Raw genomic sequence first — 19,365 nt, 5'->3', positions numbered from 1 at the left:
ATCTGCGAGAGAAAAGCTATTTTACAGAGAAAAAGCCTACGCCACACATAAATAAGAAAGTAAATAGACAAACATTTTTCATTAAAATTACTTTAACAATGAAAATTCAGAATTCTTTGACGAGGAAAGTAATTTTCGATGTTATTTAGCACTTAGCAAGAAAATGGAGACGAAAGACAAAATAATAAAGCGCTATTTATTACGTTCTAGATATTGTTTTATGTGTTTGCAAACATATATTTTCTCGAGCAAATAAGTGTATATGTTTTGGAATGTTTGGACGACACTTTTCCTATTCTCTCAGTTATTAGGAATGTAATTTAGGACACTACTTTGATGAGAACGCTCAAAATGAATTTTGTTTGGTCATCAATAAACACTGCTATCATTGCTTTTCCCAACGTTTTGTAAATGTTTCCCTCAATTTCGCCGTCCAGGTGCAAATTGTTCATCAGACAGCTCTCGCGACACACGCGATTTTGGCTATAACGTTTACACGAAAATGAATACTCGAGACAGCGGGGACTTATCGCAGGAATAAAACGCCAGCGGCGCTGGGGTAGACACCCTTAGACACCCTTGTCTCGAGCAGTCAACTGAAACAAGACAGTCGATCGTGTAAAAAGGGGCTGTAAGCAGGGTTTCCACAGGCGTGAATTTCTTACACGTTAACGGGTACAACAAGCAGTACGTTTTAGCGGAAATCAATGAAAATTTCGGTGGTATCCATTAACTGCAAGAGTACGAAAAACGGATGGTAACAAAAATAGCGTAGAGTACGAGAGATATATCCAGAATGAGATTTTCACTCTGCAGCGGAGTGTGCGCTGATATGAAACTTCCTGGCAGATTAAAACTGTGTGCCCGACCGAGACTCGAACTCGGGACCTTTGCCTTTCGCGGGCAAGTGCTCTACCACCTGAGCTACCGAAGCACGACTCAGCCCCCGGTGGCAGAAGTGGAGCTGTGAGGACCGGGGGTGAGTCGTGCTTCGGTAGCTCAGATGGTAGAGCACTTGCCCGCGAGAGGCAAAGGTCCCGAGTTCGAGTCTATGTGAAAACGTGCCCTCATCTATCAGCGGATTTGTTAAACAAGCCGGAACACATACAAAGTTTGTCAGTTTAACCTAACTTTGAAGCAGACGCTGTTCGTCTACATGAGTATTTTGATAGTAGTGAATGGCTACGAACCCAGACAAGCAGTCCTGGCATTAACTCTGGCATTGTCTTTACGGAAGAAGGAAACAAGAGGCTGGTACAGGGAACAGACTAAAATGAGGGGTTTACCGACGCAAATCTGCTAAAGGAAATGTTACTCTCAGAACCCGATGATTACATCAACGTTCTTCAAGTGGGCAATGAAATTACAAAAACTCGTTAACTCTCTCGTAAAAGAACAAACTTGTGTGTCGGATTTGCTGCGGTTGGATCAAACAAGCCGTACACGTACCAAGAAAGATTGTCAACCTTATTTTTCGATACAAGCGCATTTCGTGTATGATGTATTTTGGCATCAGTGGTCATAGCTATAAATGCAGATAAAGTATTTCTAACATTGACTGTGGCACTGTTTTTAAAGAAGAACAATACGAAGAAAACAAGATGCTTGGCCAGGAAATTGTTTAAAATGAGAGAGAAATATACATGAAAACCTGTTAACAGCATCAAATGAAATATTTACATCTACATCTACATGGATACTCTGCAAATCAAATTTAAATGCCTGGCAGAGGGTTCATCGAACCACCTTCACAATTCTCTATTATTCCAATCTCATATAGCGCGCGGAAAGAATGAACACCTATATCTTTCTGTACGAGCTCTGATTTCCCTTATTTTATCGTCTTGATCGTTCCGCCCTATGTAGGTCGGTGTCCACAAAATATTTTCGCGTTCGGAGGAGAAAGTTGGTGATTGGAATCTCGTGAGAAGATTCCGTCGCAACGAAAAACGCCTTTCTTTTAATGATTTTGATGATTTTAATGATTTCCAGCCCAAATCCTGTATCGTTTCTGTGACACTCTCTCCCATATTTCGCGATAATACAAAACGTGCTGCCTTTCTTTGAACTTTTTCGATGAGCTCCGTCAGTCGTACCTGGTAAGGATCTCACACCGCACAGCAGTATTCTAAAACAGGACGGACAAGCGTAGTGTAGGCAGTCTCCTTAGTAGGTCTGTTACATTTTCTAAGTGTCCTGCGAATAAAACGCAGCCTTTGGTTCGCCTTCCCCACAACATTTTCTATGTGTCCTTTCCAATTTAAGTTGTTCGTAATTGTAATACCTAGCTATTTAGTTCAATTTACGGCTTTTAGATTACACTGATTTATCGTGCAACCGAAGTTTACTCATGTGGATGATCTCACACTTTTCGTTATTTAGGGTCAACTGCCACTTTTCGCACCATTCAGATATTCTTTCTAAATCGTTTGGCAGTTTGTTTTGATCTTCTGATGACTTTATTAGTCGATAAACGACAGCGTCATCTGCAAACAACCGAATACGGCTGCTCAGATTGTCTCCCAAATCGTTTATATAGATAAGGAACAGCGAAGGGCCTATAACACTACCTTGGGGAACGCCTGAAATCACTTCTGTTTTACTCTATGACTTCCCGTCAGTTACTACGACCTGTGACCTCTCTGACAGGAAATCGCAAATCCAGTCACATAGCTGAGACGATATTCCATAAGCAAGCAATTTTACTACGAGCCGCTTGTGTGGTAGTGTCAAAAGCCTTCCGGAAATCCAGGAGTACGGAATCGATCTGAAACCCCTTGTCATTAGCACTCAGCACTTCACGAGAATAAAGAGCTACTTGTGTTTCACAGGAACGATGTTTTCTAAACCCATGTTGACTATGTGTCAATAGACCGTTTAATAACTTGTTTAGAGTTACTTCGCCCTCACATTGAAAAAGAAGACGCATTTATACGAAAGTTTATTTTCTTCTTTTAGGTCCTCTAATGACAATTCATTAAAATACCACAACGTGGCAACATATAGCCCACATCGTCCATAGAACAACCGGAGAACTTCAATTTCTTTTATTTCATTGCACTCCCGCTTGTATGTCATAGATTTTGTGCGTAACCCCTTCCTGCGTAATATACGGCTGGGAAAGATGTACTATCTCTACCATTCTAGTAATTGTCATCGCTATTTTGTTTTTATTCTGGATCGTAGTTTCCGTAATTGCAGAAACTCACCGTACTGTGAGATAAACTGTAATAATATAATTTTTCACTAAACATATGGGGCGGAACACCGACACAAACAACGTCCGCCATCTTGTCAAACTTTCGGTCAATCATAATATCTCGGAAACACGATCTATGTTTGGCAAACGCCGCAAACAGCACCGAAGTCAAATATTTGGCAAGCGTAGTTTGAACGTTTTCATCGCGCGGAGTCTGAAGTTATATCTCGACGTTCTGTGATAAATCTCACAGAGAAATCTTGGTCTCTCTCTTCACTCGTGTTCCTCTGTCAGATTCGTTGCTGTTAATTGAGGCTAGGTTTGGTGCTGAATTAACTAATCTCTTTCGGCATGTGTTGACATTCTCTTACTTTTTATTCAATGACCAGTGTTAACGAGCAGACAGATGGAGTTGCGATGGGTAGTCCGTTGTGTCCTGTGGTCGCAAATTTGTGTATGGAAAACTTCGAGGAACGAGCATTGGAGTCGGCACCTTTGAAACCCGCCTGTTTCTTTAGATATGTTGACGATACCTTTGTTGTTTGGCCTCATGGTAGGGAGAATTTGAATGCCTTTCTAGAACATTTGAACTCGATCCATCCGAACGTTCGTTTTACGATGGAGGTGGAAGAGGATGGTTGCCTTCCCATTCTTGACGTGTTGGTTAGGAGGAAGGATGATGGATCTTTGGGATATGCAGTCTACAGGAAATGTACTCACACTGACTTGTACTTACAGGCTAATAGTTGTCACCATCCGGCTCAGCGTGAAGTACCTTGGCACACGGGGCACATGTCGTTTCTTACGCTGAGACTTCACCAGCTGAGCTGTCCCATCTTGAAGTTACATTTCGTCAAAATGGTTATGGTGATAGACAGATTGAACGCGCGTTGCGCTATCGACCAACTGTACATCGGGTGATGGATGATAATTCTGAGTCGACACCTAAGTCTACTGCCTTCTTGCCTTACGTAGGAAACACTTCCAAAAGATCGTTTGTATTTTACGGAATACGATGTGAAATGTGTTTTCCGACCACCATCTAAAATTAGAGCGCTTTTGAGTTCCGTTGAGGATGATCTTGGTCTGCGTAGGGCGGGTGTATATCGTATTCCTCTTAGCTGCGGCATGTCATATATTGGTCAAACTATCAAGACCGTGGAGGACTGATGTACTGAGCATAAACAGCACACACGATTACAGCAGCTAAGTAGATCTGCTATTGCCGAACATTGCTTGGATACTGGTAACTCATGTTATACAGTATAATAACACCGAGATATCGGCATGCACGACCAGCTATTGAGACAGTGTTATTAAGGAGGCAGTTGAGATTAAATTAGCGAGCAACCTCGTTAACAGGGATGGAGGTTTTTGTTTAAACTCTGTTTGGAATCCAGCTCTCTCCCTTGTCAAAAAACAAGGGACAGAATCAATGCTACCCCACCTGCGAATTCGTAGTCTCACTATCGATAGCTCTGACTTTAGTCATCTTTGGTGGCACTAGTGTTCAGTGTATGTTATCTTGCCTGCTTCAGTCAGAGAACCGAGGTTTTAAATTTGCATGTACGTCGCCTGTCCGTTGCAGTTTGCCTTGAAAATGGCGGAGCGTTCTCCCTCCGAAATATCAGGATGGATGGATGGAGAGGGTTTTAAGGCCGCGTGACGGCAAGGTCTTCAGCGCCCGCTCAGTAACAGATTGAGACGGGTGTCAAGAAACGACTCAGAACAATAAGATTAAACAGAACGTAAGACACAGGAAACAAGCTTGGGAAACTATATGCCTACCCACACTGAAGCGTGGGACGAAGCATGCCGCCAGTGGTAAAACATGGGCAACTCAGGAAGAAAGTGGTAGAGGGAGCTAAAGCAATGTAGCAGATGGTAGTGGCTGGCTGACCGCAAGGAGAAGGGGAGGAGCCAGCCACTGTGCAATACACTAAAATCTCCAGCCTAAAAGTTTAGGCCAGAGTCCAGACACATCACAAAACTTTAAAACCCTAGACATACACGTCCCATAATTAGCTAAAACACACGGCAGATTCCCATCAACTTGTGCTTCTGCCCTTGCATCATGGTATAAAATGCACTCTGTTAAAATGTGCCGGACAGAGATGTGCACACCACAAGCATAACAAATCGGGGGATCCTCCCGCCGTAATAGAAAGCTGTGTGTGAGAGGACAGTGCCCAATCCGAAGGCGCGGGAAGGTCACTTATTCCCGTCCAAGCACCCGGCAGGAGGTACACCATAGCCGAGTTGTTGACTTCACCGACCGCAGTTTATTGGCCGTCACCGCCAGCCATTCTTCCTCCCACAACTCCGTGCAAAAAAATGGTTCAAATGGCTCTGAGCACTATGGGACTTAACATCTGTGGTCATCAGTCCCCCAGAACTTAGAACTACTTTAACCTAACTAACCTAAGGACATCACACACACCCTTGCCCGATGCAGGATTCGAACCTGCGACTGTAACGGTCACACGGTTCCAGACTGAAGCACCTAGAACTGCTCGGCCACACCGGCCGGCAACTCCGTGCACTTCTTGTGGAGTGCATAAATGACAGACTGCAAGGGAATAGGACACTGGATCACATCCTGCTCTCTGCACGCCTCCTTGGCAGCCCGATCGGCCTGTTCATATTTCTACATGACCAGGCACGAAGCAGAAGGACACCTCCTTACCCCGCTGTTGGAGCCAGTACAGTTGGTCATATATCAGCTGGACCATCTCCTCAGTAGGGTACTGGTTCTGCAATGATTGTAAGGCACTAAGAGAATCGGAGCAGAGGAGAAATCGATTGCTCCGAACACGATTCATCCACTCCAGTGCCTTCAGGATCGCGTGGAGCTCCACTGCGAAAATGGTATATTCATCAGGGTGAAAGTGTTACCTGGCTGAATTCCCGGAAGTTATTTGAAAGTTGTATAAGCCAGGAGAAACTCAGGTCTCAAAGCGTAGTTAAGTTTGACAAAATGTTTGATCGTTTACAGGGGCCTCGATACAGGCCTCGCACCACTGATATTTTGGTGTTCTGCGCGGAGGGCAAACCTTCTGCGCGCGCAGCCTGTCCTGCTCGCGGGCGCGCGCCTCCTGCTCGGCCTTGCGCCGCAGGTACTGCTCGTGGCGCGCGCGCCGCTGCGCCGCCTGCCGGTCGCGCTCGGCCTGCGCGTCGCGCTGCGCGCTGGCCCTGGCGGCCTCCTCCCGGCGCGCGCGCGCCGCCTGCGCCTCCCTGCGCCGCTGCAGTTCCTGCAGGTGCCGCTGGCGCTCCGCCGCCTGCAGCTCGCGCTGCGCCCGCTCTTCCAGCTCGGCGCGCCGCCTGGCCGCCGCCTGCTGCAGCTGCTGCCGCGCCTCCTGCGCCTTCCTGCGCTGCTGCGCCTCTTGCAGGCGGTGCTGGCGCTCCGCCTCTTCGCGCTCGCGCTTCACCTGTTCCGCACGTTTCTTGGCGAGCTCTTCTTGCTTCTTCTTGAGCTCGTCGAGGTGTTTGCGTTCCAGCCAGGAACTCAACTGCCTCGTGTCCGCCGGCTCTTCGTACGTCCTAATTTTGCCCGTGGGATCGGGGACGGCTCGCACCAGGGCGGGCTGCAGGCTGGTGAGGCTGCAGCTGATAGCGGGGCCCCGGGAGCTGGCTGCGCGCAGGGAGGCGCACTGGCTGGCGCTGCGCCGGCGCAGCTTCGGCGCCGCTCTGTTGCTGCTGCTACTGCTGCTGGCCATCCTGCCTGTGAGAGAGCGGCACAGGCGTCAGCGACAACGTCACAGCAATCGACAAGAGGACCACACGCCAGTCGTATATCTGTAATTTCTTATAACAGGTGGTTACAATTAAAGTGCAGCTACTCTCATATGTCCAGGGTGGGCTGCAATTATCTTATGGCAGCGACATTTGGAAGATAAGCTACAGCGTTAATGTGGAATCGATCTACACTGAAAAAAAATTAGTTCCAATTTTGGCCACCAGGTGCAAATCTGGCGCAATGAATACAAAAAAAATATATACCAGGTGATCAAAAAATCAGTATAAATTTCAAAACTTAATAAACCACGGAATAATGTAGCTAGAGAGGTAAAAATTGACACACACGCTTGGAATGACATGGGGATTATTAGAACAAAAAAAAAAAAAAAACCGAGGTATTGCTAGGTGCGTGAAAGATCTCTTGCGCGCGTCGTTTGGTGATGATCGTGTGCTCAGCCGCCACTTTCATCATGCTTCGCCTCCCGGGTCCCCAGACCTCAGTCCGTGCGATTATTGGGTTTGGGGTTACCTGAAGTCGCAAGTGTATCGTGATCGGCCGACATATCTAAGGATGGTGAAAGACAACATCTGACGCCAGTGCCTCACCATAACTCCGGACATGCTTTACAGTGCTGTTCACAACATTATTCCTCGACTACAGCTATTGTTGAGGAATGATGGTGGACATATTGAGCATTTCCTGCAAAGAACATCATCTTTTCTTTGTCTTACTTTGTTATGCTAATTATTGCTATTCTGATCAGATGAAGCGCCATCTGTCGGACAGTTTTTGAACTTTTGTATTTTTTTTTTTTTTTTTTTTGTTCTAATAAAACCCCATGTCATTCCAAGCATGTGTGTCAATTTGTACCTCTCTATCTACATTATTCTGTGATTTATTCAGTTTTCAAATTTATATTGACTTTTTGATCACTCAGTACAATGAAACTTCGTGGCAGGTTAAAACTGTGTGCTGGACCGAGACTCGAACTCGGGACCTTTGCCTTTCACAGGCAAGTGCTCTACCAACTGAGCTACCCAAGCACGACTCACGCCCCGTCCTCACAGCTGTACTTCTGCCAGTACCTCATCTCCTACCTTCCAAACTTTACAGAAGCTCTCCTGCGAAACTTGCAGAACTAGAGGAGGGGGTGTGAGTTGTGCTTGGGTAGCTGAGCTGGTAGAGCACTTGCCCACAAAAGGCAAAGGTCCCGAGTTCGAGTCTCGGTCCGGCTCACAGTTTTAATCTGCCAGGAAGTTTCATATCAGTGCACACTCCGCTGCAGAGTGAAAATCTCATTCTGGAAATATATACAATCTTTCCATATTCAGGGTGTATCAAAAACAATCATCCAACGTGGCACGTCTACATTTCTGAAGCTAATAAACATATCCAATGAATTTTGGTTTTTGATGAATGAGAAACCCAAATAGATTTTTCCACGCCTTTTCATAGGTGTTCAATAAGCCCTCCTTGAGATGCACGGCATATGTCAGTGCAGTATTCAAATTGTTCCCACACTGCAGCGAGCATGTCTTGACTTACTGCTGCTGTTATGTGATGCCTCAGTTCATTCATTGTTGCTGGTAATGGAGGCACATAAACAGCGTCTTTTATAATCCCCCACTTGAAATAATCACATACAATGAGGTCTGGTGACTTTGGAGGCCAGCAATGTAAGACTGAATCATTTGCTCCAGTGCGACTGATCCATCGTTCAGCAATCCTTTGATTCAAAAATACCCTCACTTCCAGATGCCAGTTTGGCTGTGTCCCATCATGTTGGTAAATGAAGTCTTTCGGATCAGTTTCCAACTGTGGGAAAAGAAAGTTCTCGAGCATATCGAGATTTGTGCTGTCTGTAGCAGTGTTCAACGCCTGTCTCATACAGTTGGGAGTGGCCTGGAGATTTGTCTTCATGCAATCAGTCTGTTTCTTGGAATTGTTCATGCCATCGTCTAGCGATCTGTGCTATAAGAGGATCCACACCATACCTAGTACGCCGGCCACTGTGGCAGAGCGGTTCTAGGCGCTTCAGTCTGGAACCGCGCTGCTGCTACAGTCACAGGTTCGAATCCTGCCTCGGGCATGGATGTGTGTGATGTCCTTAGGTTAGGTAGGTTTAAGTAGTGCTAAGTCTAGGGTACTGATAACCTCAGATGTTAAGTCCCATAGTGCTTAGAGCCATTTGAACCTGTTCCAACATTGTATCACACTCCTCAACAACCCAGGCACTGCAGTATCGTGTTTATCCGCCGACACAAGCGACTTTCAGTTAAAATGTTTCCCCTCTACAGGAATATACGTAATGGATGTAGACACATCAAACATGGAAAATCCAGGATGGATTTATAATAAGAATGTAGACACATGGTTGGCGCGTATGGAAATTTGGATCTGGCCATAATGCGTGTTCAAATAACGTAATGGTAAGGCGACCGCTCGCGATAAGTCCGAAATCCGGGTTCGAGTCCCGGTCTGGCACAGAAACTCAAGGTTGTCATTCCATTATACAGTTGATGGTTATCCATATTCGCAACTGCGAATACACTAAATAGAAAAGAATAGTTTGTAGTTTTTAAAATCCAAACAATCTTTATTAACAAACCTTCATAAAATATCAGTAATTACTAACTTACATAGATTTTGTTGGCAATAAGTAATCAGAAATAAGAATCTTTCTTGAAAATTACAGATATGTATTAATTAGAATATATTTGATGAAATTTATATTTCTTCTTTGCCGAAGTTATAATGTTTGGTCTGTGGGGCGCTCAACTGCGTGGTCATCAGGGCCCGTACAAATTCCCAATCTGTACACAGTCCAGTCTAGCCACTATCACGAATGATGATGGAATGATGACGACAACACAAACACCCAATCCCCGGGCAGAGAAAATACCCAACACGGTCGGGAGTCGAACCCAGGTCCCCGTGATCCAGAGATAGCAACGCTAGCCACTAGACCAGCATAAATACTGAAATAAACATCCTGGTTCATGTTCACAGTAACCTGAATGAGTGGACCCAAGTCGTGCCATGAAAAACACATCCACATCCAAATCATCACAAAACAACCTCTGATCCGAACTGCACCCTCCACACACTGCATGTTACAACTCTCATAGCGATATCAGTGACCTTGACGACTTGCGTCATATGAAAAGAGGCAAAATCGCGGCTGTTCGGACCATACTACAAGTTGTGCAGGGTAGCCGTGAGGTCTATGCGCCTTGCCAGGGTTCGGGCAGGACCTCCTGTCGGGGGTTCGAGTCCCCCTCGGGAATGGGTGTGCGTGTGGACAACACGTAAGTTAGTTTAAGTTAGATTAAGTAGTGTGTAAGCTTATGGACCGATGACCTCATAGTTTGGTCTCGTCGGAACTTACCACCACCACCATACTACAAGCCTCAAGTCAGCCGCTTTCAGTTTTTGTGCTGCTTGGCCCTTTGAAGAGGTCCAGCTTTACGTGGCACTATGGCCAACGGCCTTATGCGAGTTACCCGACACCAAATGCCCACTTTTTGCAGTTTGCTTTGGAGTGTTTGTCCAGAATCTGGTTCAGATGGATTTCCGCTGACAGCACCTGACAGCACCTGTTGGGTATTACTGACAAGGCGTGACACAGCCTCGAATTACGTCAGTGGTGGAGGGTCATATGACAAACTTGTTCTTGTTATGCGCCATCTGCAGCGCTCCAAAGCGACCACGGGCTCCTCTGAAGGGACTCTGTCCTGTGTGCATAACTGTAGAGCGAAATAGACTCTTACGACGGACCACGAAGGAATTATCCCAAAGGGACGGAACTCGGTATATGTGATGTAAATGTACAGACAAACAAACGATTACAATTTCAGAAAAATTTGATGATTCATTCAAGAGAAAGAGCTTCAGAAATTGAGCAAGTCAGTGACGCGATGGTGCACCTCTGTCTCTTACGCAAGCAGTTACTCGAATTGATGCTGATCGACAGGGTTGTTAGATGTTCTCCTGAGGGACATCGTGCCAAATTCTGTCCGTTTGGAGAGTTAAGATCGTCAAAATCTCGAGCTGGTTGGAGGGCCTTCCCATAATGCACCAAACGTTCTCAGTTAGGGATGGATCCAGCGACCTTGTGGGCCAAGGTAGGATTTGGCAGGCACAGAGACAAGCATCACTCCTGGTTGTCAGGCCCTATGGCGAGGTTGGTGTCCCATCGGTGTCCAAGGCGTCTCCAGAAATGTCTCCGCTGGCCGTCGGAGCTTAATTCGAAGCGTAACTCATAACTGAAAGCAATTCTACTCCAGTCAATGAGATTCCAGGCCACAGATGTGTCTGGACACGCCTCAGTCAGCTATTGGATATCACCTTCACTGTTGCTCGTCATACCACCCAACAACCGGGAATGTTGTCTAGGGTGCCATTACATTTTATAGCATGATGCCTTTGGTTGTCATCAGCAGCATTTTTTCAACACAGCGGTACGTTGACGACATTCTACGCACCGTTTTGTTGCCTATCACTTGTTGCAAGACATCTTGGGCTTACATTTCAGCAAATTAATGCCCGTCCGCGCGTGACGAGAGTCTCCATTGCTTGTCTTCATTTTGACAGAATTTAGCACCTTATCCCCCAGGACGACATCCAACAACTCTAGCAATCAGTGTCAAGTCGAGTGACTGCTTACATAAGAGCCAGAGGTGGACCAACGCATTATTGACTTGCTCGATTTGTGAAGCCCTTTCTCTTGAATAAATCATCCAGTTTTTCTGAAATTGCGATCATTTGCTTGTCTATACACGTAGATCGCATCGACCCGTTTCCGTCCCATTCGGATTATTCCTTCTTGGTGTGTCATTGTTTGTCTTAGAGTGTGTATAGATTTGCCAGGGAATACTAAAGTGATACTTCGAGTCGAGGAGCTAATAGATGGAAATGTGTATTTAGTTATTTTTGACATAACCAACATACACCTTACTGCAATAACTTAAGCTCTCAGCAGCTGTCTAAAGTGACAGACAGATTTAATGCACCCATTACGACTTAATCCGTTGACAGAACTGAGCTCTGGAATCAAAACCGTTTGGCCCAATTTCTTGCACCTGTTGTTTACCACAGTTGTGGAAATGGTGCTCCATCAGTATTGTCCAAGCTGTATTCGTTCAAGTGTACATTTCGCGAACAACTTCACAGATTGTTATTTATCATCTCCCATATCATCCACCACTAGTTCCTATAGTTCTCTATCGAGAACCATGACCGGCTCCCTGTTGCCTAACAACTTGTAACTTTCTGTACTCGACATTAAATTGTTTCCAGTGATGCCTGTTGCGAAACATTCTGTACACTGTATCTTAGCTCGCATTTCCGGCACTACGTACTTCTGAAAAACATACATAAATGGATATCTGCAAGCGCCTGTAATGAGTAATGCTTCATCTTTATCAATCAAGTATGGATCGTAAACTCCATCGTGAATAGTTACTGTATTTCCTTTTAAGGTAGCGCCACCATTGTCTGTGCTTCAGGCAGTTCAGAAACGCACCAGTAAACCACCCATGCGCAGTTCTTCAAAGAATCGAATTCCCATTAAAAGTGACTGGGACACCATTCTCGCCATATATCATGAACTCTTGAAGAGCTTCGTAACTCTTGTCAATGTGAGAAATAGCATTTCCGCTGTGTGAAATATCATGCAAAGTGCCTATGAAAATTTATTTTATTGGCCCTGTAAATTAGTAAGGGGAGACTTGCGCGAAATCGGCTCAAAAAATCGAAATTTCTTTTATGGTCATTTCAATTGCTTTGTAGTTTTCTTTGTAAAATGAGCTTTGTTTCATGCAAATCTGACGATAATTTTCCGAGGTACCGTCAATTTTACAATACGTTGTCCGTCAAGTGCCACACCCATTTTCGTGTTACTGTAATATTTCGTGCATGTGACCTCGTGGTATGTCCTTGTGATGTTGGTATCTTTGATTTACATTTCAATGGTTTTCAAGACTGTAATCAGGGTGACAACTGAACGTCATTTGACAACAGACGGTGATCACTTTGTTTTGTTTATTTACACACGTGAATTGCTGTTGTGATTCATTTCTGCGAAGGAAATGCCGAGAATAAAGAAGTTTTCACCAAAGACAAGATTCAGAGGAAATCAATACACAAGTAATAAAAGCAGCAAACAAGGAGAATGTCTGCCTTCACGTACTTCAGTCAAGCAACCCGCAAGTGCATCAAGAATGAGTTGAAAGTAAAACTTGATTCTGTGTTTGACTAACAGATACACCTTCAAACAGAGAAAACTGAGGAAATACCATAACTGACTTGAAGATACTGAGTGAATTTATCAGTTCACATACACGATGTAAGGAGTGTGGTGGCATATCTTTGGGTGAGAACAGAAATATTCGTAAGGGTATTGTGAGTCAGCTAGTTTTAGAATGTGCTAAGTGCAAATATACTACGGCTATGGTCGGCCGAAGTGGCCGTGCGCTTAAAGGCGCTGCAGCCTGGAACCGCAAGACCGCTACGGCGCAGGTTCGAATCCTGTCTCGGGCGTGGATGTGTGTGATGTCCTTAGGTTAGTTAGGTTTAAGTAGTTCTAAGTTCTAGGGGACTAATGACCACAGATGTTAAGTCCCATAGTGATCAGAGCCTTTTGAACCATTTTGAACTACGGCTACAATGACGTCTAGCTTAGGTCCAACGAAGTTATATGACAATAATATACGCCTTGTTCATGGACTCAGATCAATAGGTAAAGGTATGCAGGCACGAAAGATTTTCTCTGCACTTTTAGATGTTCCTCAGCCTCCCACGCAAGATTTTCAGTTTATAATAAAGTCATTGGTTCAGCTGTCAGTGAGGTGTGTAACTTGTCAATGAAAGAAGCATCTAAGCAAGCGATAAACGAAAACACCGAAGATCATTCCACACACAAGCCGGCCGCGGTGGCCGTGCGGTTCTAGGCACTCCAGTCCGGAGCCGCGCTGCTGCTACGGTCGCAGGTTCGAATCCTGCCTCGGGCGTGGGTGTGTGTGATGTCCTTAGGTTAGTTAGGTTTAAGTAGTTCTACGTTCTAGGGGACTGATGACCACAGCAGTTGAGTCCCATAGTGCTCAGAGCCATTTGAACCAACCATTCCACACACATCGGAGCTTGTTTTGATGGTTCATGGCAGAAACAAGGGCACACGTCTCTCAATGGCATCGTTTCTGTCACATCTTTCGACGCTGGAAAAATTTTAGATGTAGAAGTGATGAGTAAATTGTGCTTTGTTTGTCAAAATGACAAAGGATCAAAATACATCTGTGAAAAAAAATTATAGTGGACCAAGTGGGGGGTATGAAGGTGGCTGAAGTACGAAAAATATTTCAGCGCTCTGTCAGTGCAAGAGGTGTCATGTACACGAAATATCTGGTGATGGCGACAGTAAAGCCCTCTCAAAAATCTGTGAAGAGAAGCCATATTGCCCTGACATTCAGATTACAAAACTAGAATGCATAGGACATGTTCAGAAAAGACTTAGCTCAAGGCTGAGAAAGCTTCAAAAGGAAAAGGCAGGAAATAAATTAGAAGATGGTAAAAAAATCTTGGAGGGAAAGGACGCCTTACAAACTGTGAAATAGACAAGCTGCAAGTTTACTATCAGTTAGCCATAAGAAGGAACTGTAATAATTTGGAAAATATGAGAAGAGCTGTGTGGGCAATATTTTTCCATAAAGTATCAAGTGGTGAAGACCCACAATACAGCCTTTGCCCAAACGGCCCTGAAACTTAGTGCAAATATAATCGGGAATTATGTTCTGGTGAAAATTGTAGCCGGCCGCTGTGGCCGTGCGGTTCTAGGCGCTTCAGTCTGGAACCGCGTGACCGCTACGGTCGCAGGTTCGAATCCTGCCTCGGGCATGGATGTATGTGATGTCCTTAGGTTAGTTAGGTTTAAGTAGTTCTAAGTTCTAGGGGACTGATGACCACAGATGTTAAGTCCCATAGTTCTCAGAGCCACGTGAACCATTTTTTTGAAAATTGTAAACACCAAAACTCTTTCCCTCTAGCAGCCATGAGTGCAATAAAACCTATATTTAGGGACTTGGCTAGTACTGATCTACTCAAGAAGTGCTTATATGGAAAAACTCTAAATTTGAATGAAAGTTTGAACTCTGTAATTTGGAATCGCCTACCGAAAACGGTTTTTGTACACTATGAAACTTTACAATTTGGGGTATTAGACGCTGTTAAGAAGAAGAGCCAAAGTAAAAGAAGGGAGGATGCCTACAATTCAGGTGAAGCTGAATATGGTGCAGGAAAATATTAATTGAATGCACTGTAACAAAAATTTGTAAATAATATTAAAATAAAACTTTAAACCAAGTTTTGTCAAAACTACATTTTTTATTCTGTAGGTACCATTATTTCCTGAATGGTTTGTCACGGAACGTTGAAATTCTGTGCAGTTGTTCCAAGACAACAAATGAACAATCACATACACATTTGGCATTGTGCTTGTATTTCTTTTGAGGTAGGCCAAAAACAATTATAAATTAAAAAAAAAACGAAACCAAATGTTTGAAAAAATGTCAAACCGTCTCTAAAAATTCGATGTGCCTGAATTTGCATTAGATTAAATTAATTATTACTGAAAATATGCATACCAAGTTTCAAAGTTCTATGTTTAATAGTTTGTTCAGAAACGGTCCCTAAATACCTTGGAAATTTGCATTGCCGGCATAGGGAAGATGGCTCGCGCCTGTCTCCACTTCATTACACAGTGAAGAGCCAAAGAAACTGGTACACATGCCCAATGAAGTGTAGGGGAGCAGAAATGCCGTAACATGACGCGTCATGGACTCGACTAATGTCTGAAGTCGTGTTGGGGGGGGGGGGGGGGGGGGAATTGACACCACGAATCCCGCAGGGCAGTCCATAAATCGGTAAGAGTACAAGGGGGTGGAGATCTCTTCTGAACAGCACGTTGCAAGGCATCCCAGATTCTGCTGCAGATTTCAATGCTGAGCCATCAACAAGTGTCAGCGTGCGAATCGTTCAACGAAACATCATCGATATGGGCTTTCGGAGCCGAAAGCCCACCACTGTACCCTTTATGACTGCACGACACAAAGCTTTACGCCTCGCCTGGGCCCGTCAGCACCGACATTGGTCTGTTGATGACTGGAAACATGTTGCCTGGTCTGACGAGTCTCGTTTCAAATTGTGTCGAGCGGATGGACGTGTGCGGGTATGGAGTCAACCTCATGAATCCATGGACCCTGCATGTCAGCATGGGACTGTTCAAGCTGGTGGAGGCTCTCTAATGGTGTGGGACGTGTGCAGTTGGAGTGATATGGGACCCCTGATACTTTTAGAAACGACTCTGAAAGCTGACACGTACATAAACATCCCGTCTGATCACCTGCATCCATTCATGTCCATTTTGCATTCCGACGGACTTGGCCAGTTCCAGCACGACAATGCGACACCCCACACGTCCGGAATTGGTACAGCGTGGCTCAAGGAACACTCTTCTAAGTTTAAACACTCCCGCTGGCCACCAAAATTCCCCAGACATGAACATTATTGAGCATACCTGTGATGCCTTTGCAACGTCCTGTTCAGAAGAGATCTCCAGCACTCGTACTCTTACGGATTTATGGACAGCCCTGCAGGATTCCTGGTGTCAGTTCCCTCCAGTACTACTTCAGACATTAGTCGAGTCCATGCCACGTCGTGTGGCGGCACGCCTGCGTACTCGCGGAGTCCTACACGATATTAGACAGGTGTACCAGTTTCTTTGGCTGTTCAATGTAGTTTGCACAACTCGAATAATAGCAGTTTAAAGATAACCATTTCCTTAGGACATGTACAGGTAATACAGTAAACAAAGTAGATAGCATAAGTGTCCTCGATTCGATTTCATGCGCTTACAGTAATATACTCCTGATAGGTTCAGGGGTGACTGCTATATTGGCTGTCCGCTTTGGTCAGTGACGTAATGGTAATGTTTGCTACATTTGGATTTGAATTTCTAGAGCGTTATAATTTCTTACGTCTCTGAAAAGAGCAGTCACAGAAGTTGTAAAGAAAAACGTAGTTACAAAGAAGGTAACCACGGGGAAACAATGCATAACAGAAGAAGAAATGCAGTTGATCGATGAAAGAAGGAAGTATAAAAATGTTCAAGGAAATTCAAGACTACAGAAATAAGAGTCACTGAGGAATGAAATAAATATGAAGTGCAGGGAAACTAAGACGAAATGGCTGCATCAAAAATGTGAAGAAATTGAAAAAGGAATGATTGTAGGAAGGAGTGACTCAATATATAAAAAAGTCAAACTAGCCTTCGGTGAAATTAAAAGCATGAGTGGTAACATTAAGAGTGGAATGGAAATTCCACTGTTAAATACAGAGGAGATCCAATATTAGAATCAGAATTTAAAATAGCTTTGGAAGACTTAAGATCGAATAGGCAGAAAGGATAGATAACATTTCATCAGAATTTCTAAAATTATTGAGGGAAGTGGTAACATAAGGACTGTTCACGTTGGTGTGTAGAATGTATGAGTCTGGCGATATGCCAGGTGAATTTTGTAAAAATATCGTCCACAAAATTCCGAGGACTGCAAGAGCTGACAAGTGCGAGAATTATCCGACAATTAGCTTAACACCATCAAAGTTGCTGGCAAGAATAATAAACAGAACACAGCACAGCATTGTATGGTAATGGAATATGGACTGTGATAAACCAGAGCAGAAGAGAATCGAAGCATCTGAGATGCAATGTTACAGAAGAATGTTGAAAAATAGGTGAAATGATACGGTAAAGAATGAGGAGTTTCTTCGGAGAATCTTCGAGGAAAGGAATATGTGGAAAACATTGTAAAGAAGAAGGGACATGAAGGTAGGACATCTGTTAAATCATCAGAGGATGACTTGCATGATACAAGAGGGAGTTGTAGAGGATAAAAATTGTAGAGGAAGACATAAATTGGAACGCATCCAGCAATAGATTTCAAGTGCTGTTCTGAGATGAAAATATTGGCGCGGGAGGGGAACTGGTGGCAGGTGGCATAGAACCAGTCAGAAGACATGACTCAAAATAGAAAGTTCTTACGTGATATATCTTGTTGTATCGTTGTCTCCACTTCACTTGTAGAGCTTTTTACGGTACTCAATTCCTTATCTTTCCGATAAATGGTTAAAGCGATTTCTATTACTTCCTCATGATTTGTAGCTATATTCTTAACTATGTACCGCAGACTACACCTGAGCGTACAGCCTAGATTCGATTTTATTACGACAATTTTTTTGTTGGCTGGTACTGTGTATCATTGACTCCACTCCAGGTGCAGAGATTTTTTACGATACTCGCTTAGTTTTCTTTCCTATAAATATTTCCATGAAACGTAACGATCGTATGACACTATTGGATGGTGTTTTTCAGCCGTCTAGTGCAAGTCTTTCTAGTTGCCGCCACTTCGGCGGCTTGCGCGTCTTTGTGAAGAAGACGAAAAGAAATGATTATGACAACACAAACATCCAGTTTCCGAGCGAAGGAAATGTCCGACCCAACCGGGAATCGAACCAAGGACACCACGATCAAGAGACAGCTGTTCTAACCACTAGACTGCTAGCTGTTACAATCTGCTACAGTTTTAACTCGAGTATTTCCTATAAGCATAACATTCCAGTAAGCAGAACTGTCTGTTTCGTTTATGGTGCAAAACAAAAGGGTTAAGATCCTAGTACTCATAGAAGCCGTGAAGCCGGCGTCGTTTGCAGCCTGCCATGTTGGTGAGCCTAAAATATTAGAGCTGGTGTATACATGTTGCAGTGTTACTCATCGCAATAACACCGTAAATTTTGGCAGGGATGGTTACTTGCGTTTCCTGCCGGCGCACGAAGAGAACTGGAAAATCAAGTGCTATTTTGTGCACGTAAATGCTTTAACTGAGACATCTGTTTCTATTGATGTTCCCACTCAATAAAATTTTTATGTTTTCAGTATATAGATACCCGATAGAAAGCGCAATAGGTCAAGGTATTACAACAAAAAGATTAGAAACCAATGACACAGCAATGTAAGATGTTTTCAGATGATTTTCGAGTACATTGTTCGATAGCGTACACAGAGGCCTAAACGTCCTTCGAAAAAATAATGGGGAAAAAAAGAAGAGAAATGGAAAGTTTCACGTGATATTAAAGTCAATCGTAAAATTAATTTTAGTAGGAATGCTCAATGGCATGAAAACAGAACTAATGAGTTTCATACAACACTGCCGTGAATTCCCCCATTTCTGAGCTAGCATTCAGCAAATCGTACGTCGTTCGTGATTTCATCTGAAAGGTCCTGTCCTGTTTGTCCTGCGTACTAATACAGCTGATAGTTCGAGTTCACTTAAAACATTCCTCCAAAAACGTACGTCATACGAAAATACGCTGTTTAAAA

The 19,365-nt window shown here is 44.1% G+C and overlaps 1 protein-coding gene across 1 annotated transcript in view; it reads right to left on the bottom strand.

Moving 5' to 3' along the window:
* LOC124788626 (vicilin-like seed storage protein At2g18540) overlaps positions 1-19,365 on the bottom strand; it is a 61,997-nt gene that overhangs the window by 15,212 nt on the left and 27,420 nt on the right. The window contains exon 2 of the mRNA XM_047255897.1: positions 6,253-6,859. Within this exon, the coding sequence (XP_047111853.1) occupies positions 6,253-6,859 (607 nt within the window). The remainder of the gene's footprint in view (positions 1-6,252; positions 6,860-19,365) is intronic.

Source organism: Schistocerca piceifrons, chromosome 3 (assembly GCF_021461385.2).
Source record: "Schistocerca piceifrons isolate TAMUIC-IGC-003096 chromosome 3, iqSchPice1.1, whole genome shotgun sequence".
NCBI classification, from domain to species: Eukaryota; Metazoa; Arthropoda; class Insecta; order Orthoptera; family Acrididae; genus Schistocerca; species Schistocerca piceifrons.
This window is presented reverse-complemented; position numbering and strand designations above follow the sequence as displayed.